The 23,237-nt window shown below is 41.2% G+C and overlaps 1 protein-coding gene across 4 annotated transcripts; it reads left to right on the forward strand.

The window, feature by feature from the left end:
- The first annotated feature begins 1,155 nt into the window (after positions 1-1,155).
- On the forward strand, positions 1,156-18,995 carry rufy2 (RUN and FYVE domain containing 2). Of its 4 annotated transcripts, XM_014213522.3 has the most exons (19): positions 1,156-1,406; positions 2,111-2,237; positions 5,424-5,597; positions 9,494-9,611; positions 10,889-10,990; positions 11,246-11,369; positions 11,720-11,784; positions 12,081-12,146; positions 12,529-12,598; positions 12,698-12,799; positions 12,935-13,051; positions 13,315-13,482; positions 14,594-14,691; positions 15,913-16,032; positions 16,166-16,295; positions 16,428-16,522; positions 16,836-16,884; positions 17,171-17,251; positions 17,434-18,995. In XM_014213522.3, exons 2-19 carry the CDS (start codon positions 2,162-2,164, stop codon positions 17,575-17,577), a joined length of 1,899 nt encoding a protein of 632 aa, XP_014068997.1. In that variant the 5' UTR covers positions 1,156-1,406; positions 2,111-2,161; the 3' UTR covers positions 17,578-18,995. The 4 variants fall into 4 exon arrangements, 3 of the variants coding, with proteins under 3 accessions (XP_014068997.1, XP_014069005.1, XP_014068989.1); XR_006770905.2 differs by lacking the exons at positions 1,156-1,406; positions 2,111-2,237 and adding an exon at positions 2,688-3,229 and having other exon boundaries at positions 16,428-16,550; XM_014213514.3 differs by lacking the exons at positions 1,156-1,406; positions 2,111-2,237 and adding an exon at positions 2,689-3,229.
- The last annotated feature ends 4,242 nt before the right edge of the window (positions 18,996-23,237 follow it).

The following is a 23,237-nucleotide window of genomic DNA, read 5'->3' on the forward strand; positions in this document are numbered from 1 at the left end:
TTTTGTTTTCTTTCCACCATCCCTGTTTGACCACATGGTCAAAAATTGCCATTATGATCCGTCATTGCTTTTATCAACACAAATTTGACAGATTCTCAATCTGATGGCAGGAGCTGGTACCATGACTCTTGCCTTGGGAGCTACTGCTACCTCCTGGGTAGAATATAGAACAGCATCATGGAAAGTAAATAAGAACTTTTTACTGATCGGACCATAGCCCCTTTTTCCAGTACACGACACACTGTCATCTCACACAGATGCAAGCGACTCTTGGGGGCAGTAAGAACGCCATCGCCATCAGCGCCCATTCAATTCAAGTGTTTTTTTTATGGTATAATGCAGTTGATTTGCAATGATGACACAAACATATTAAGCAGGACATTCATACGAGCCTTAAAAAATCGAATTATAATCCAAAAGTAGTGTGAAATGCACTCAAAAGAAACATGTAAATAGAGACTTTTTTTGCCTCTTATTCTGCCACCAATTTGAGCGCAACGCCCTCGTGTGGCAATGTTTGCAAACACAGAAAGGGATGTATAGACCAGACAGTTGGATAACCATTTGAACGTAAAAGGGCAGTTCTTTGTTGTATGTCTTAATTAAAACCATGTGCTTCTAATTAATACAAATATGTTACTAAATTATTTGAAATTAATATCCATATTAATATTTACAGAATTGGTCACTGATACATATTGAGTGATCCTTTTATGACTATCATCTTAATATGTGTATGTTCCATGCATTTAGCTAGTAATGCATTCTAACAGAGGTGTCGCTCACTAAACCACTTCCTGAATGTCTGTAATTTATTTGTGGTACTTTCAAGACAAATGGGAACTCTGGAATGGGGTGTTAAAAGAGGTCAAATCATGACGTCGGGGATCTCCAGGTCGGAAAATTGGGGCTCTAGAAAGATGCCCGATATTTGGACTTGGAATTTCGAGTTAGATGACGGTTCAAAACGATTTTTCCCAGTCGGCGCTCGTTTTTTTTTCTCGAGTTCGCAGTTATCTTGAATGCACTGGTCGGAGATTTCCGAGTTCTCTGTTGTTTTGAACGCGGCATTACTGCAGGAGGCCAGGGGTTGGCTGGTCTGTGTAGTTTGTTCGTCGCCCTCAGCAAAACTACGTCTTCCCCTTCTCAGTGAGAGACTCCTCCCCCGCCCTCATCGACCCCTCTCCTCTGCTACCCGTATGTGTATTATGTGCTCCAAGTGGTTCCTCTGAGAGACATCCCCACTCCTCTGCCTGTAACTGCAGAGGGATTAGGCTCCCTCGGTACCAAGGTCCAATGCAGCACAGCCAACAGGCCTCGGCCCCAGCCAGGGAAGGTCTGGAGTTACTGATTCAGTCTGAGCCCAGTTGAACCAATACAAATAGTGTGTTGCTGCTCTGCCTGAGGTAAGTTGGCACCATTTTATGTTACTCTAGAAATGCTGTAGAATCCAGGGTCCCATTTGGCAGAGTCAGACAGTCCAGTGGTTAGTTTAGTGCCAGTGTATAATGTCAATTAGTATATGTCCGGTGAACATTCTACAAGAGAACACAGAAGGGAGGATGTTGCAGTGTAGAGTACATACAGTATCTCAGGCCATGTTGGACTGAAACAGACAGGGAGGGTGCAGCAGGAAATTAGTCATATGATAGTTTAGCACTGACTGGCTAATCTGCAGGAGAACAGCAGAAACATGACTGACACTGTCAATGGACTCCACATAGCGCTGCTTCTGAAAATATAAGAATGCTGTTCTGCCGAACAATGTTCAGTATGGAAGAACAGCAGTTATAATCGTATTGCTTTATAACACAAACAAAATGATAATCTCCATTGGTTCATGAGTTGCTGTGTTATGATCCAGATTCAAAATTAAGGACCATAAAGTGCACATTATTATATATGTTGGTTTATGGCAAACTGACTGTCTGTATTCCCCTCAGTTGGCCCTCATGCACATAAATGATATTTCCCCCCTTTATTTCTGTAAATTTCATATTTCAAATATCCACAAATTCATACCCCTTGTAATGTTGGTTTTGTACGAATGATAATTGCTGTTGGCATTCCTATTGTGTAGCACTTTGACTACTCTCCTTTCTTATCGCAGAACAAATATTGGTGTGTCCAGGATCTCCTTGGGCCGAAGTCATCTTACACTATGTATTCCCCTCAGAGTTTACATCGCTGGGGCATCACTCATAGTGAGAGCATGGAGCGACTTGCATACAGTCAAGGTAAACAAAAGCAGATAACCTATATTTTCTTCTCAATCACATGGTGGTTGGTACAAGACAATTGGCTACAACACAATTATTTTAGAGACACTGGAATCCTACTGAAAGGCTATATTGAATTATTTAAACTATCAATTTCAGATGATTAACTTCACAGGGACATGCATCACGTTTATCTACTGACTTAATTTTTTAATTCATGAGTAAGATTATACATTTCTGTTAACTTGTTGACAAGAAATATACATGGCTGATCATCACTTCCATTTTCTGTAAACACTGTACAGAGCTAGGCTAGTAAAAATATATATTTGACAAACATTTAATTAATCCTATTTAACATTTTACTCAATTTAAAGAATTGATACATGTATATGTATAATCAACTGTAGTTCTTCCAGCCAGCGGTAGAGGGTAGCAGAATCCCAAGTATGACACTCCATTACGTAGTGCTTTTGTTTTGTGAGCGTTTTTGACACCACCCTACGGACTTGAGGGATTCAGCTTCAGTAGGGTGTAAACAAATCTCTACTCTACGCCGAATAAGGGATCATTTGTTATTGATGACTGTGAAAGCGGTCTTCACTCGTAGAATGTAGATGAAATGTGCTCAACATTAAAGGGTTGGCATTGGATCATTTAGCAATGTTATCCCAAACATTTGTGCAACAATGGTCGCCAGGTGAATTGTCCATAACCGTATGATATTTCGACGATGGCGACACCTGCAGAGCAAGACCTTGCATTAGCTGAAGCAGAAAGCAACAAGGAAAAGTCTCAAGTATTTGGAATCCTTAGGTTACAGGAAGAAAAATCGGCCGGTGAAAAAGCTAGCACCACGTCCACGGCCATGATGGCAGGGGATGGGAGATGGCAGGCGCCCATATTTGCCCTAGCCAGGAAAGCATCGGAGACCTTTTCAGGAAGCAGCAGTCATGTTCTGGCAAAGGTAGCAGAACCCACATCTTTTGTAAACGAATGGAGTGTCCCAGGTAATTTGGAGTAATGTGTTCATGTTGTTTTAGATTTTTGCATAAATCAACAAAGCTGTCATGTCATCGGGTGCCTGCTCCCATGTTACATAATCAAATGCATATGTCGGTCATTGTTGATTTAGTGCAACATACAATCAATTTAGCAGCGTGCATATCTTTTTCCGCTTGCGCATCAGAATCAAGTCATATTCATTCATTGACAATTTGGAAAAGGGTGTAATTGCGGCACGCAATCCGGGGCGTTCCTGCATGTGGGCATTCCTGTATCTGCAGGAACCCCTCTTTATACTTCTATTGGCAAATGTTTACGCCAGGACGCTGTACACAGGCGGGAGACTGAGCTGCTCCTGTACAGTACTGTAGATGCCGGTAATGCACCAAAACGCTGCTTTCCTGCAGGTCTGTTAACGACTGCGAAGCTAGCTAGTTAGCACTACGGTACACAATAAGTGAAAGTCCAATGGGATGCTAGTGTGTGTGTGTGTGTGTGTGTGTGTGTGTGTGTGTGTGTGTGTGTGTGTGTGTGTGTGTGTGTGTGTGTGTGTGTGGGGGGGGGGGGGGGTTCTGGTACAATAGTGTGTGATAGCGGACCGCAATATTGTTAAATTGTGATAACACCAGAAGGTTAATGTGGTTTTTCTACTGACCAATAGCTGGTTCGAAACCACACCGCGCCCTATGAACAAAAGACATTGAAATGACTTATTTTCAAGGTCTCGTGCTCGCTGGTCGGGCTCATAGCGTGATCCAGATGTGATGCTTGCTGCGGTTACTATGGGTGATGCAGGCAAGCTGCATCTCTTATGAAGTTGGAATTACTGGGCCTGTAATGCAAGGATAGAACTCTCACACATGAAGTGGTGCGACAGAATGACAGCCTACTGACTACTCTGATCTGAAACAGAATAGCAACATGCTCAATGCCATTTGCCCAATTTACATTTTAGTCATTTAGCAGAGCTCTTATCCAGAGCGACATACATTTTCATACTTTTTTTTGGTACTAGTCCCCGTGAGAATCAACCCACAACACAGGCGTTGCAAGCGCCATGCTCTACCATGTGTCTGAATATTTGCATAAATGTTATCCTATTGTCAGTGGCTCTGTCAACATGGGGAGAGTGCAGATTGATTGGGGACAGGTTATTGTGCAGGGGTCTTTAATCTTATCTTGCCCAGGGACCCCCTCCCAGGCAAACCGGTGACCCAAGGACTCTCATCATACATTAGCAAAACAATTAATTCACATGTCTTATCATGTGAATGATAATGGCAAGGAGAAGGACTCAATATTTGAAAGTAGATAGTTTTTTTATTATTTTGACCACCCCACATTATAATTGGAAGAGGAAGTGTAAATTCTAACAGACCTTTCTAGCTAATAGGCTAACTGCAAACACAGTTTCACTAAGAGCAACTGGTTAAACAAAGGTTAGCCATGTGTTGGCAAAAATGTTATGTCCAATTCCAGAAAGCTTACCAGCAGCCAGCGGCACTTGTCGCAATGGTAGCCTGTTTGCGGGTGCTGTCAGATACTCCAGTGAGTATAATTTGCTCAATATTAGGAGTTGAAAAATAAAGCTGACATCATTAGAAAGATATTCTACTGTTGGTATGTTAATAAAAATACAAGTATTCTATTGTTGCGAGCGATATTCATAAAAACATCGGGGGGGGGGGATACTGCATACCCCTGTTATAGAGCACTAGTCCATCACTGAGGCCTAGACTCTGAAACTGTAGGCCTGCTGCCATATCTTGCTGGCCTTTCAAAAACGTAGAAGATACTGCCCAAAGCATGGGTGGCGCAGCGGTCTAAGGCACTGCATCTCAGTGCAAGAGGCGTCACTACAGTCCCTGGTTCGAATCCAGGCTGTATCACATCCAGCCGTGATTGGTCCCATAGCGCGGTGCAATTGGCCCAGCGTCGTCCAGGTTTGGCCGGGGTAGGCCGTCATTGTAAATAAGGATTTGTTCTTAACTAACTTGCCTAGTTTAATAAAATTGAAAAAATCCATAGAATTACATATTAGAACTCATATTAGAAACATAAGAAGTAATTTAATAGGATCTCTGCATATTTCCAGCTAGAGACCAGTGCAAAACTGTTTCTGATCAATGTTTTGTGACATAGTATAGGTAGTTTGAATTGACCACTCTCTATTGTGGGTCTGTTCCCTTCCCTCTCTAGCTCTGCGGGACCCTATGTCGATGGAGAGAACTAACCTGCTGAACATGGCCAAGCTCAGCATCAAAGGCCTGATCGAGTCGGCCCTCAGTTTTGGACGCACCCTGGACTCCGACTACCCTCCACTCCAGCAGTTCTTTGTTGTCATGGAGCACTGCCTCAAACATGGCCTCAAAGGTATTCAGTCACTCATCGTTACCATGGTGCAGAACTAGTTGAATCCTATTCATAATGGTGACAGTATCAGCTTATGGACATGTTTTCATTGCATAATAATTTATGTTCATTACATAAGGAATACATACAGCTAGCTACACACACACATACATACTCACACACAGCTAGCTACACACACACTCACACACACACACACAAACGACATGCATACATACATACATAATCACACATAGCTAGCTACACACACATAATCACACATAACTAGCTACACACACACAGCTAGCTACACACACACATAATCACACATAACTAGCTACACACACACAGCTAGCTACACACACACACAACGGGCTAGCTACACACAATCACACGCAGCTAGCTACACACAATCACACACAGCTAGCTACACACACAGCTAGCTACACACACAGCTAGCTACATACATACATACATACATACATACATACATACATACATACATACATACATACATACATAATACACACACACACACAATCACACATAGCTAACTACACACAATCACACACACCTAGCTACACACACAGCTAGCTACATACATACATACATACATACATACATACATACATACATACATACATACATACATACATACATACATACATACATACATACATACATACATACATAATAACACACGCACACACAATCACACATAACTAGCTACACACACAAACACACACACACACACGGCTTGCTACACACACACAGCTAGCTACACACACACATAATCACACACACACAATGGGCTAGCTACACACACATAATCACACACACACACTGGGCTAGCTACACACACACACACACACACACACACACACACACACACACACACACACACACACACACACACACACACACACACACACACACACACACACACACACACACACACACACACACACACAGCTAGCTACATACATACATACATACATACACACAAGCACACATAGCTAACTACACACAATCACACACAGCTAGCTACACACACAGCTAGCTACATACATACATACATAACACACGCACACACGCACACACATAACTAGCTACACACAAACAAACACGGCTTGCTACACACACACAGCTAGCTACACACACACATAATCACACACACACACAATGGGCTAGCTACACACACAATCACACACACATAATCACACACACACACTGGGCTAGCTACACACACACACACACAGCTAGCTACACACATACATACATACATACATACATACATACACACACACACACACACACACACACACACACACACACACACAATCACACATTGCTAACTACACACAATCACACACAGCTAGCTACACACACAGCTAGCTACACACACAGCTAGCTACACACACAGCTAGCTACATACATACATGCATAATAACACATGCACACACAATCACACATAACTAGCTACACACAAAAACACACACACACGGCTTGCTACACACACAGCTAGCTACACACACACACAATGGGCTAGCTACACACACATAATCACACACACACACACACACACACACACACACACACACACACACACACACAGCTAGCTACATACATACATACATACATACATACATACATACATACATAATAACACACACACACACACAATCACACATAGCTAACTACACACAATCACACACAGCTAGCTACACACACAGCTAGCTACATACATACATACATACATACATACATACATACATGCATACATAATAACACACGCACACACAATCACACATAACTAGCTACACACACAAACACACACACACACGGCTTGCTACACACACACAGCTAGCTACACACACACATAATCACACACACACAATGGGCTAGCTACACACACACATAATCACACACACACACTGGGCTAGCTACACACACACACACACACACACACACACACACACACACCACACACACACACACACACACACACACACCACACACACACAGCTAGCTACACACACTACATACATACATACATACATACATACATACATACATACATACATACATACATACACACACACAATCACACATAGCTAACTACACACAATCACACACAGCTAGCTACACACACAGCTAGCTACATACATACATGCATAATAACACATGCACACACAATCACACATAACTAGCTACACACACAAACACACACGGCTTGCTACACACACACGGCTAGCTACACACACACATAATCACACACACACAATGGGCTAGCTACACACACACATAATCACACACACACACTGGGCTAGCTACACACACACACACACACACACACACACACACACACACACACACACACACACACACACACACACACACACACACAGCTAGCTACACACATACATACATACATACATACATACATACATACATACATACATACATACACACACACAATCACACATAGCTAACTACACACAATCACACACAGCTAGCTACACACACAGCTAGCTACACACACAGCTAGCTACATACATACATGCATAATAACACATGCACACACAATCACACATAACTAGCTACGCACAAAAACACACACACACAGCTTGCTACACACACACACAGCTAGCTACACACACACATAATCACACACACACAATGGGCTAGCTACACACACATAATCACACACACACACACACACTGGGCTAGCTACACACACACACACACACACACACACACACACACACACACACACACACACACACACACACACACACACACACACACACACACACAGCTAGCTACACACAATCACACACAGCTAGCTACACACACAGCTAGCTACATACATACATGCATAATAACACATGCACACACAATCACACATAACTAGCTACGCACAAAAACACACACACACACAGCTTGCTACACACACACACAGCTAGCTACACACACACATAATCACACACACACAATGGGCTAGCTACACACACATAATCACACACACACACACACACTGGGCTAGCTACCACCACCCACCACCCACCACACACACACACACCACACACACACACACACACACACACACACACACACACACACACAGCTAGCTACACACAATCACACACAGCTAGCTACACACACAGCTAGCTACATACATACATACATACACACACACTCACACACACACACACACACACACACACACACACACACACACACACACACACACACACACACACACACACACACACACAATCACACATAGCTAACTACACACACAGCTAGCTACACACACACACATACATACATATATATATATATATATAAAATCACACACACACACACACACAATCACACATAACTAACTACACACAAACACACACGGCTAGCTACACACACACACATAATCACACGTAATCCCACACAGCTAGCTACACACACACATAATCACACACAACTAGCTACACACACACACACACACACAATCACACACAGCTAGCTACACACACAGCTAGCTGCACACACACATACATACATAATCACACACACACACACACACACACCACACACACACACACACACACACACACACACACACACACACATATACATGCATAATCACACACACACATTATCACACACAGCTAGCTACACACACACACCACCCACCACACACATTCATTCATACATAATCACACACACATACTCACACGCAGCTAACAACTGCATAATCCCCAATGCCAGCCCTTGGCGGGACATGCTGGATATACAAATATGCAATCTCCCCTTTCACATACATTATTTGATAGTTAAAGGTTGCAAAGACACAATTTCTCGACAGTGTTGTGTAACATTACCCATGGCATAAGGATCAATGTTTGTTTTTGCAATCCTAGTGAAGAAGTCCTTTCTTGGATACAACAAGTCACTGTGGGGTCCTCTGGAGATGGTGGAGAAGTTGTGTCCTGAGGCAGGAGAGATTGCAGCCAGCGTCAGGGACCTACCAGGACTAAAGTACACACACACACACACACTTTTTGATTAAGGGCTTGATTCAATCTGCTTCAATGAAGTTCAGCGCTATAGCGCATTTGAAATGTAAAGGTCATTTCCGATTGAACTGACAGATGCAGCATTTACTGTGAATGCAGTTGCCGCTGACGCGGAACTCTGAATTTAAATGTCAATTGTGCTACAATGCTGATCTTCAGCTCTACGGATTGAATTGAGCCCTAAAAAGCCTTTATTCTCTTGCCATTTCGTTGGAAATAGTTAACATGACAAACAAAGGTCAAAGCATTTCGGCATGGTGTCAGCCATCTTTATACCTGATGAAGGCTGACACCATGCCGCAACGCGTTGGCCTTTGTTTGACATGTTTTTGTAAGCCCCACAATACATTTTTAACTACATGTTTTACCTATTTGAGTGCACCAGCACTTTGTCTTTTCTCAGACATTTCTGTTTTATGACCTTTATTCAGATCAAATCAATATGTATTTGTCACATGCGCTGATCACAACAGGTGTAGACCTTACCGTGAAATGCTTACTTAAAAGCCCTTAACCAACAATGCAGTTTTCAGAAAAGAGTTAAGAAAATATTTACTAAATAAACGAAAGGAAAAAATAAAAGTAACACAATGACGAGGCTATATACAGGGGTACCGGTACTGAGTCAGTGTGCGGGGGTACAAGTTAGTCCAGGTCATTTGTACATGTAGGTGGGGGTAAAGTGACTATGCATAGATAATAAACAGATGTTGGTTTTGTTTACATTTGTAGGCCATAAAAGCCACTACTGTTCACTGCAAGCTGAAAGTGTACTAAAAGTGGACTCCTCTGTTTACTGATATAATAAAGAGAACATTTGAGTCAGAACAGGGTGGTGTCAATGTATTGTTGTACTTTCACATTGTTTTCTGTTCAGTTGTGGGGGTTTTTATGACTGAAACTCTGGAGCAGCAGAATTGTACCTCGGATTGCAAAGGGAACACCATAGAAATAAAGGAGAAGACATATATTTTATAACCTTGGAAAGCAAGCAGATACATTTTCCTCTGAGTGTGCTATAAAGTTGATGACACAGCCGTGCTGTTGAACATGGAAACAACTTGCATGTCGATCACAAATCATGCATGCCACATCTAATATCCACACACATAGATGCAGTGTTTGGATATTTTAATGACACAGCCCCATGGGCCTCTTCACTTGGAATGTAAATAGGGATATCATATATGACTATGGATTGTTGGACTAATAGTTGCAGTTTGTGCTCTGTTGTTGTAGGACTCCACTGGGCAGAGCTCGGGCCTGGCTGCGTCTGGCCCTGATGCAGAAGAGGCTGGCTGATTACCTCCGCCTTCTGATCACCAGAAAGGACCTGCTGAGGTACTGGAAGTACCCCCAGTCTCAATTCACTCACACTGTTTTTCTCACACACTGTTTCTCCTCCAATCAAACCCCTTGGGCCGGCAGACAAGGGAGGCTCCTCAGTGGGGGTCCACCATCTGCCTCTCAGCAGGCTAGACGCTAATACCTTCAGATGGGTAAAGGAGGTGTCAAAGATATACTGTTAGAATAAACAGTAATTATATTTGTCTTCACAATTTAATGTGAAATATGTTTCTTTCTGTGTACCCACAGTGATTTCTATGACAACTCTGCTGTGATGGTAGAGGAGGAGGGTGCTGTCATCGTTGGCCTGCTGGTGGGACTCAATGTGATCGATGCCAACCTGTGTGTCAAGGGCGAGGACCTGGATACACAGGTGAGTCAACACCCCTCACTTCAGTCATTGTTAAAAAATTCCCCATTGACAGCCTTTAAATTAGGCAAGTGAGAGGACACTGTTATTCAGGGTCCTACTTGCTGACACAGGATTGGGGTTCCTTTCACCTCATGGAGATTACTCGTCTCATCCCAACAAACTAGTATCTGGAAGAACTGTCACAGTGCAAACATTGTGCAAACTGTTCAGCTGTGCTTCTAATCTGCTCAGATTGTAGTAGTGGACATTTTATAGTCTAATTATCTCAGCCCAACTTGAAAAGGAATATACTGGTCAGTCTATGCAGACATTTCTAATTAATGGTGTATGTGACATTTAACATTTCTTAGGTTGGGGTCATTGACTTCTCAATGTACTTGAAAAATGACATTGATGACTACAGAAGTGGAGAAAGGTAAAGTACATACTCTTGTTACTTTAATGCAGTGGTATTCAAACATTTTCAACGGGGACTTCATTTTTCCCATGCAGAATGTCTGGGGACCCTGCCCCAAATCTAAAGACACAACCTTAAAATGTGTGTGTGTATATCTCTCTCTCTCGATCACTGATTTAATGAGATGGAATATACCCATTAAAAAATTATTTGTCTTGGATAAGCTGAGAAGGATAATAGTATGCTTGAAACGTTTGAACATAAATGTTGACTAATTTACAGATTTTCTCTTCCATGATTTGTTTTCCCAATAGAAATGGTCAAATAGCAGCCATCCTAGACCAGAAGAACTATGTTGAAGAATTAAATAGGCAGCTTAAGTAAGTATTTTTCTCTTTCTTTACCATACTGTATCATTGTTTAAAAAAAATGTTGGTGTGATAATTGCTCAACCATGTGTTTCAGCTGTTATTTAGGCCAAGTCATTGGCACTGGTTATGCAAGTACAGATGTCTCTTCTGTTGTATTGTCTTACGTTCATTGCACAACCTGAACCACTACAGAACTCAAGCTCACTAGTTCAACGGCAGGAAATTGAATTGTAAAAGACAATGAAAGGACTACTCGGGTTCTTTTGTCAGGACTTTTAAGTCTGATTGAACATGCAGTAGACTCATTTGAAGCAGTGTGTTTCTTCAAATGTCTGTTGGGAGAGACTAAATATGAAATGGCACTAAATTAGCACTTGTTTCTGTGACACAGTTCTTCAGTACACGGCTTACAAGGGAGGGTCGATAACTTGGAGAAATCAAACTCTAAACTCATTGAGGAGGTATGGCATTCTCTCTTATTAGTACTGTACTAACATTCTAAAGCATTTACCATTTTATACATCTGATTTGGTGTTCATTTGAACCTCTTTTCATTGTAGCTGGCGATTGCAAAAAATAACATCATCAAACTGCAAGAGGAGAACCATCAGCTTAGGAATGAGAACACTATTATTCTCATAAAAGCTCAGCAGCAACTTGAGGTTTGCCTTTTACAATGTCCTGCTCTCTGTCTTGGTCAGTCAGACTTCAACATGTTCTTCATTTGTTGTGTTTGTGGTCTAAGGACATGTGGGTCTGGTCTAATCCACTAATGTCTCCTCTTGTGTCACTGTCAGGTGACCCAGGTTGACGTGGATGTGGAGCTGGACACCTATAAGCAGTCGAGGCAGGGCCTTGACGAGATGTACAACGAGGCCAGGAGACAGCTCAGAGAGGAGTGTCAACTACGCCAGGTCAGTTGTCATCCAGTTGTTTCCCCTTGATACTTTTTCTAAGGGGGCACCGGCTGAGGGAAGAACTACAGTAGAAAGTGGAGCCTGCCTCACCTATACAATAGAGGCAACACTGCCAACGTAAGCCAACTCAGAATTCTGAAATGGTCATCTTTGCTTGCAAGGTGCAGTCAGTAGCATTGTCTGTGTAAGGAGAGTCAGTGGTTTACAGTTAAGCAGGACTTGGGGTGACTGACAGCTGCTGTCCTTGTGCCCTACTGTAGGATGTGGAAAATGAGTTGGTGGTACAGGTGAGCATGAAGCAGGAGATGGATCTGGCCATGAAACTGTTGGAGAAGGACATTCACGAAAAACAGGACACACTGATCGGCCTGCGCCACCAGCTGGACGAAGTCAAGGCCATCAATGTGGAAATGTACACAAAAATGCAGGTACTGTGGAGCTTTTTGTATGGCACATTTTGCTGGTGCTTTTGTGAATATAGTAGGCTATATTGTTTGTTACAGTGCCTTCAGAAAGTATTCATACCCCTTGACTTATTCCCCATAATGAAAACGTTAACATGTTTTTAGAAATGTTAGCACATTTATTGAAAATTAAATACAGAAATATCTCATTTACATAAGTATTCACACCCCTGAGTCAATACTTTTATAGAAGCACCTTTGGCAGTGATTACGTCTGTGAGTCTATCTGGGTAAGTCTCGGTAAGAGATTTCCACACCTGGATTGTGCAACATTTGCCCATTTATTCTTTTCATAATTCTTCAAGCTCTGTCTAATTAGTTGTTTATCATAGCTAGACAACCATTTTCAGGTCTTGCCATAGATTTTCAAGTAGATTTAAGTCAAAACTGTAACTCGGCCAAAATTCATTGTCTTCATGGTAAGCAACTCCGGGGTAGATTTGGCCTTAGGTTATTGTCCTGCTGAAAGGTGAATTCATCTCCCAGTGTGCTGGAAAGCTGAACCAGGTTTTCCTCTAGAATTCTGCCTGTGCTTAACTCCATTCTGTTTAATTTTTTATCCTGGAAAAACTCCCCAGTCCTTAACGGTTTCAAGCATACCCATAACATGATGCAGCCACCACTATGGTTGAAAATATGGTAAAATCCCTGAGTGGATTCCTTCCTATCCGGCAACTGAGCTAGGAAGGACGCATGTATATTTGTAGTGATTGGGTGTATTGATACACCATACAAAGTGTAATTAACAACTTCACCATGCTCAAAGGGATATTCAATGTCTGCTTTTTGATTTTTACCCATTTACTAATAGGTGACTCAAGCAATATTGACTCGAGACATTTCAGCTTTTCATTTTTAATAATGTTTTTGAAATAGATTACAAATTAAAAACATATTCAACTTTGACATGGGTTATTGTGTGTAAGCCAGTGACAGATCTCAATTTAATACATTTTAAATTCAGGCTGTAACACAAAAAAATTGGGAAAATGTCAAGGGGTGTGAATACTTTCTGAAGGCAGGTTATCTTGCAGTGACTATACTGATCTGAGGGCTTTCTTTTGTTGTCAACCAGACTTCTGATGATGGCATGAAACAGAAGAACGACATGATCACTCGTTTGGAGGAGAAGACCAATCAAATCACAGCAACCATGAAACAACTGGAGCAAAGGTAAGGGTGTTGACTTAAAGATCCTCTTAAATCATTTGCAATTAATATTTAAGGCCCGGTTTCCCGGATTAAGCCTAGCCCTGAACTAAAAAGTGCTTTCAGTGGAGATGAAATGCTTAATCTGTGTGCAGGAAACTGGGCCATAATGTGGCATGCAAAGTATTTCCTCTTTTTGCATGTAGGTGTATTTTTATAAATATATGTTTCACCTTATCAATCATTTGGAGCATTGATTTGGCTGTAGTCTGGTTGTGTTGTGATGCGACCATAGCTTCGTCACGTCTCAGTCAACACGGACCATCCTTCCCTTTGTCTTCCTTTGGTTTTCCATCTTCTTTGTGACATCTTTATGAGAATGCTTTGCTTAACAATTTCTTAAGGTTTTTGGTAAAATGGAGGTTCACTGATATTGACATCCTCTTTCCCTTTTTGCTTTCCTTCTTGCCTTTATTGCTTCCATCTTTTACCCTCATACTTTTCATTTCTTCATCGATACACCTCTTTCTATCATCCTGTACCCCCCACCCCCCCCATCATACCTACTTGATCTCAATAGTGATAAAGATTTGCTGAGCCAGACACGCACACTCGCCATGTCATTTGTAAAATGTGCCAGCACAGACACTGAGAACCAATACAAGCTTGTTAAAGACATCTCTTTCTGAGCTTTTAAACACAACCACTAACTCTCAGCAAACACTAGGCAGGGGATTTGTTCATATGCAGTATCGTAAAGTAACAGTTCATTGGTTTTTGTATCAGTCTAATGTTAAGATACGCTTCTTTCACAAAAGGAAGTTTTGTAGTGCATCCCATTATTGTGGCACTGTAATAACTAATACACTCAAACATATCTGTAAGAGCAAATACTATACTCATTATAGCCAATAAAAAGTATAACAATTGTTTATCACATGAAACAATAAAGTTAAATGTTTTGAAATTGTGGTCGTGGAATGATGAAATCATTGGCAGCACCATTACGTTTGTCTTTGAGTGTAGTGAACACACCATCTTTAGCCCCATGAGTGTGTTCATGGAAATGTTAAACTGGCCTGCCACTGCCTGGCCATCTTCCCTCCAAAGGGGCCTGCCTGCCTGTAGGTGTTCGGTCTTCCCTTTTTCTTCTGCCAGTTTGTCCCATTGCATCCCAACCCCCTGTACCCCCTTTTCTTTGTGATTGGAGCCTCAGTTTTACCCAGTTGGTTTGAATTACACCAGATTACAAGAGGCAGAGCGGGACCGCTGGACTGCAGAAGATGGAGCTCGCAAATTCAAGCACGACTTTGCCAACAAAGCCGACAGCCTCCAAAAGCAGATAGCCCAGAAAGAGAAACAAATGTAAGTGCACATACATACTGTATATTTACAGTAGCTCTTAGCACTTATTCCTATATACAATACATATATTGTTTGTCTCTGCACCAAAATGAAGATTAAAGGATAGTAATCCAGGATTTTGTTCCTGTTGTAGGCAGCAGCTGGAGACAGACCTAAAGATTGAGAAGGAGTGGCGGCAAACCTTACAGAACGACCTGGAGAGGGAACGAGACATCGTCGCCCAGCTCAGTGCTGAAGCCCAGCAAATAAATGGACTTAAAAAGGTTTGAGGGTTCCTCGTGGGGTTTATTGTGGCATTAAGAAGTATTATGTTCAACATAGTTTCTGTTGTGTCACAGGTGTAGAGTATATTTATACACATGGTGGATTGATGTATTTGACATGTTTTTGTCCAGGAGTTCCACAGGCTGCAGGATGAGAACAGCCAGCTGAAGGGGATTTGTGAAGAACAGGAGCAGGCCCTGGAGGAGCTAGGCTGCAAACTTAGCGAGTACTTGTCTATTTTAAACTCATTTGATGTACGTTTTTATCTAACACTGTCTCTTTCAAATAGGAATGCGGCCTCTTACCCACATCAATTACAGCAATCTCAACGTACCTTTTAAGATAAAAGTGGAAAGGCTGTAACATAAGCAACATTATTTTATGTTGTGGAGGGGCTATAATCACATACATGATCCCCTTTCATTCCTCCTGGCCTTTAGTTAGTGCTCTTACTGTTTTAAAGTTCCGTTAAGGATTTTTTTAATGAATAATATGAGACCTGAATTCAGTTAACTGATGCCTGGCTTTTCTTAATCCAGATCAAAACTTAAAATTGAAGACATAAAAGAGGCAAATAAAGCTCTTCAGGTAAGTGTCTTGAGTTCTACATCATTGTTCAAATGAAAGTTCAATCCACTCAGTACATTTTCTGACGAAAACAACTTAATTGAAATGTCTGAATTAATTTTACTTTTAGATTGTGTGTATTGTATTGCTAGATATTGCTGCACTGTTTGAGCGAGAAACATGAGTATTTCACTGCACCTGTGATAACATCTGCAAAACTTTTATTTAATTTGAACTGAACTACCAACAAGCATGTTGAAATTTGCCAGTGCTGTTCCATGAGTGCCATATCTAACAAATATTCCAGGGAGGGCAGGTCTGGCTGAAGGACAAAGATGCTACCCACTGTAAACTTTGTGAGAAGGAGTTCTCCATCTCTAGGAGAAAGGTTAGGATGAACTCATTACATTTTTCATGTGGAATTAATTGGGACAATGCTGATCCAGCAATCAAACCAAAAAATGTGACATTAACAAGAATGGCAACTATGCAAACCATAACCCACCTTCTCCTTGGGGTGTACTTCTTGCCTAGATAAGCTGAGGTGTTTTCCATGTCTCATTTCTCTAGCACCACTGTAGAAACTGTGGTGAGATCTTCTGCAATGCCTGCTCTGACAACGAGCTGCCCCTCCCTGCCTCGCCAAAACCAGTGAGGGTCTGTGATACGTGCCACGCCCTTCTCCTCCAACGCTGCTCCTCCAATGCCACGTGAGATGCCCCCCTTCAGGTCCAGCCGCAGCTTTAACTCAATCCCCCACCTCCCCGCAGCTCAGACTACCAGGAAACCTCTGAGCTCGTGTGACTGTTATCAGGTGTCAAGTGTGTACATTCTACAAGGTATATCGCTTTGTGTAGCATGAGATTTGAGATGTTATATCTGTGACACTAAGGTTCTTGTGATAAATGTCAACATTCCCTTACAATAGATAACCATTTGGGCAGCTGAGCATATCATTCCAAATCTGCAGTAAGAATATCTTGATGAGACAATTTTAAAGTATGTTTCTCTGTGTGATACAGTGGCTGAGCCTGATGTGATAAGGACTGGAGTCATATTTTTGTTTTGAGTCATGTTATTTCACTTGAACAGTCTTAAAGGACGAGTACATCTTTTTTTTTTACCAAATCTCTTTTTTATTTACATTTGTGTGCTTTCTCATTCCCATTATGGTGAGAACCTGGGAATGCTTGAGCACGGAAAGTATCACTCGAGTTTAACAAAATGGAATAACATTGCGGATAAAGTTTGTAATGACACGTGTGTACAACATCTAAAGAAATGCATCACTATACTGAGTGTTGTCGTTTCTAAAAAAAAAAATATGTTTTTGGAGCCGTTTTATCTGTGCCCCTACAACTGTAGAAAGAGCATGAGGAAGTATCTTGCTGGTAGGGTTTCTCAAAACCAAGTGAAATCGCAAAAGAAGTGGCTGGACACTTCTATAGCATGCTATTTACAAAAAAAGAGATTTGGTTAAACAAAGTGAACTTCTCCTTTAACTGATGTAATTCACATGTGCCTCTAATAAGCCAAAATACTAAATGAGTACCTTTCACAGATTTGTTTCTGCATGGTAGAATGCAGGCACATTTCAGAAGTATGTTTACCAAAAGCACTAATGTTTCCGATACTGCTTTGTGATGAAGAAGCAGAAACTACATGAAACAGCGCAGCAAATGTATGTTGTACTTTTTGATTAAGTAGGCCTAATAAATTATTACCTTAAGTATTCAAATACTGTAGCTAGCTAACAATTAAGCTTGTAAACATGCCAATCTTGTATTTCTTTTCAGAGAGAAATTTTTCTGCACATTTTATTCAAATTTGTCAGGCAAGTTAAAAAACTTGGATCACAAAGTGGCAAGGAATTTGAGATGCACTAATTCATGTAACCACTTATACACTTGCTGGATTTTGTTTTGTATTCAATCAGCAAAACAATGTTTACAATATAATTTTCCAAAACTGGAATTAACTTTATTACAAATGGATGTGCTACATCTCACATAGATGATCAAAACATGCTGTGTGCAGTATGTTTTCAATAGAAGCCAGTTACTTTGCAAAGCATTAATTCATGTTGCCAATCATGTCATTTTGACTATGAAAATTAAAGTGATTGAACGGGATTTTAAGCATTTACAAATATGTAACATATTGTACGAATTACAATTCGTAACATATACGAATTGCAGGATTTTTATTTTCATATTTTTGCAGGACATAAAATATGAAATGGATGTAGTATACAATAGCAGACATTAATAAAGATGGCGTCCCCCATCTACTTACAGAACCCTCAAAGTATTCATACCCATTTTAGTCATTTAGCAGACGCTCTTATCCAGAGAGATTTACAGTAGCGAATGCAAACATTTTCATATTTGTTCATACTGGTCCCCTGTGGGAATCGAACCCACAACCCTGGCATTGCAAGTGCCATGCTCTACCAACAGACACACGGGACTTATTCCACATTTTGTTAAAGCCTCAATTAAAAATGGGCTAAATAGATTTAGATTTTGTGAAAGCATGTAAAAAAATATTTGCACATTTATTGAAAATGAAATACAGAAATCTAATTTACATAAGTATTCACAAACCTGAGTTAATACTTTGTAGAAACACCTTTGGTGGCAATTACAGCTTTGAGTAGTCTTGGGTGTCTATCAGCTTTGCACATCTGGATTTGGGGATTTTCTCCCATTCTTCCTTGCAGATTTAAGTTTGACATGTTTTCAATGGGATTCAAGACAGAGCTTTGGCTCGGCCACTCAAGGACTTTCACATTTTTCTGAAGCCATTCCAGTATTGCTTTGAATGTATGCTTGGGGTCATTGTCATGTTGGAATGTAAATCTTCACCCCAGTCTGCTCTCTGAAGCAGGTTGTGCATATTTGCCAACCATTTTCCCCTCTATCCTTACCAGACTCCCAGTCCATGCTGCTGAACAGCATACCAATAGCATGATGCTGCCACTATGCTTCACGGTAGGGAGGGTGTTAAGACGGATGATGAGCTCTCTTTTTTTTTCAGACAGCGCTTTGCATTCAGGCCAAGGAGTTACATTTGTCTCATCAGACCAATCTTTTGCCTTATGCTATCTTTTACGTGCCTTTTTGCAAACTCCAGGTATGCGGACGTGTGCCTTTTTCTCAGGAGTGGCTTCGGTCTGGTCACGCTCCCATAAAGCCCAGATTGGTGAAGTGCTGTAGAGACTGTTGCCCTTCTGGCAGGTTCCCATCTCAGCCAAGGAACTCTGTAGTTCTGTCAGTGGTGATTAAGTTCTTGGTCACCTCCTTGACCAAGGTCCTTCCTTCCCGGTTGCTCAGTTTGGTCGGACGCCCAGCTCTAGGCAGAGTCTGGGTAGTTCCATATTTTTTCCCCCCATTTCCCAATGGAGACCACTGTGCTTTTGGAAACTTTCAACACTCAAATTGTGTTCTACCCCTCCCCAGATATGCCTCATCACAATTCTATTTCAGAGATCTACAGACAGTTCTTTGGAATTCATGGCATAGTCTCTGCTCTGAAATGCACTGTCAACTGTGGGACCTTAGACAGGTGTGTCCAATCAATTGAATTGGCCACAGGTGGACTCCAATCAAGTTGTTGCGACATCCATGATCAGTTCAACTATTTGAAGTGCATCTTGTGAAGGCTTCATAAGCACTGCATAAATGGGTCACAAATCTAACTGTATTTCATGCTTCATAAGATTAATAAATGTGAACATAAATAGATTTAATGTTGCATAACTGTGACAATCTTAATAGAGCATGATATACAGTTATAAATTATTTGAGATGCATGTATGTAGTGCTTATGAAACGAAAAGATGCACTTCAAATAAAGCGGGACTGGATGATCAAAGGAAATTTAACAAACCTGAGCTCAATTTGGAGTGTAATAGCAAAGCTGTGTGAATACTTCACAGTACCAGTCAAAAGTTTGGACACATACCTACTCATTCCATGGCTTTTATTTGTACTATTTTCTACATTGTAGAATAATACTGAAGACCAAACTATGAAAAAACACATATGTAACCAAAAAAGTGTTAAACAAATCAAAAAATATATTTCATGAGATTCTTCAAAGTAGACACCCTTTGCCTTAACGACAGCTTTGCACAATTTTGGCATGCTCTCAACAAGCTTCATGAGGTAGTCACCTGGAATGCATTTCAATTAACAGGCGTGCGAAACTTGCTCTCATGAGGACCGCCGCAGGAAAGGAAGACCCAGTTACCTCTGCTGCAGAGAATAAGTTCATTAGTTACCAGCGTCAGAAATTGCAGCCCAATTTGATGTTACTTGATGTGTCAAGTAACAGACATCTCAACATCAACTGTTCAGAGGAGACTGTGTGAATCAGGCCTTCATGGTCGAATTGCTGAAAAGAAACCACTACTAAAGGACACCAGTAAGAAGAGACTTGCTTGGGCCAAGAAATGAGCAATGGACATGAGACCGGTGGAAATCAGTCCTTTGGTCGGATGAGCCCAAATTGGAGATTTCTGGTTCTAACCGCCGTGTCTTTGTGAGATGCAGAGTAGGTGAACGGATGATTTCTGCATGTGTGATTCCCACTATGAAGCGTGGAGGTGTGATGGTAATTTGTTGGTGACATTGTCAGTGATTTATTTAGAATTCAAGGCACACTTAACCAGCATGGCTACCACAGCATTCTGCAACAATACGCCATCCCATCTGGTTTGCGCTTAGTGTCCCGGGACTATCATTTGTTTTTCAACAGGACAATGACGCAACACACCTCCAGGCTGTGAAAGGGCTATTTGACCAAGGAGAGTGACGGAGCACTGCATCAGATGACCTGGCCTCAAACAATCCCCCGACCTCAACCCAATTGAATGGTTGGGGATCAGTTGGACCGCAGAGTGAAGGAAAAGCAGTCAATAAGTGCTCAGCATGTGGGAATTCCTTCAAGACTGTTGGAAAAGCATTCCAGGTGAAGCTCGTTGAGAGAATGCCAAGAGTGGCTACTTTGAAGAATCTAAAATATATTTTGATTTGTTAAACACTTTTGGTTATTTAATAGTTTTGATGTCTTAACTATTATTCTACAAAGTAGTAAAAAAAAGAAAAACCTTTGAATGAGGTGGTGTGTCCAAACTTCTGACTGGTACTGTATGTAAATTAGATTTCTGCAAAAAAATGTAAATGTGCAAACATTTCTACAAACATATTCACTTTGCCATTATGTGGTAGATGGGTGAGAAATGTAAGTCATTTTGAATTCAGGCTGTACCACAAAGGAAAAGTTTCTGAAGGCACTGTACCACAAATGCCTCATTTGCTAAGTTCGCTGTATTATACAGTGCTCTCCATTACTCTGTCTGTATGATCATTAGCACAGTAAACTTTATCCCAATTCTAGCTCCAAGACAGATGCAATTTGAAAAAACCTAGAGTGCTGATTTATTGGCACACTGAACCATGTTGGGCACCATAGTTTAAAAACTGTGGGTAGTGCTAGAGGTCATCACTAGTTACCACAGCAACTAAATCAAACCCACAATTCATCTTAAAATATGATTCTAAGCCTAACCTTAAATGAAGACCAAAAAGCTAATGTTCATGAATTTTTACAATATAGTCATAATTTGCTATATATGAATACTCCATGCAACATTTTCTGGGGACCCGTTTTGGCTCGTGAGCACTACTTTCAAAACTACTGGCTAGAATTATAAAAAACCTCTGTTGCATTACTAAATTAGTTATAATTCAAATTATTTAGATATTATCGATAGAGGACACAGCTTGTAAATTCTAGGTAGTTTTTCCATGAACATACCACCATTCCAGGTCAGTCACCTGAATAGGGCCTGCCACATACACATCTTGAGCCTGGATCAATGTTTGTAAAAAGACTAAGGCAGGGAGAGCGCTGTCTAAGTCTTCTCTTACACTTTGGACTCTTTCTCTAAACCCCCTCCCTCCCGCTGCACTTTGACCCGTGCTAGCAATGACTTTCAAGTCTGAGGGCTAAATTCAATCAGATGGTGTCAGAGGTGGTACTGTGTTAGAGCTGTCAAATCCACATGCGGCTCCTTGCGTTACCGTACCACAGACAATGCGATTGGATGCAACGAAACCACCCGACTTTATAATCCCGCAGCTGCGCTAGAAGTTCATGCAGCCTTGTTAAATTCAAACACTCGAATTAGACTGAGGCATGTTTTCACATTCATTTGGATGGGGGGGGATTTATAGCCTAACATCAATGGTTTGACATTTTAGTCATTTCTATCATCGATAGAGCCTACACTTCTATCACCGTTTAACTTCTAACATGGTTGGGTTGAGGGAATTGTTTGGCACGAGCAGCTGTTCACCGATTTGTCA

Source organism: Salmo salar, chromosome 01, assembly GCF_965601325.2.
Source record: "Salmo salar chromosome 01, fSalSal1, whole genome shotgun sequence".
Taxonomy (NCBI): Eukaryota; Metazoa; Chordata; class Actinopteri; order Salmoniformes; family Salmonidae; genus Salmo; species Salmo salar.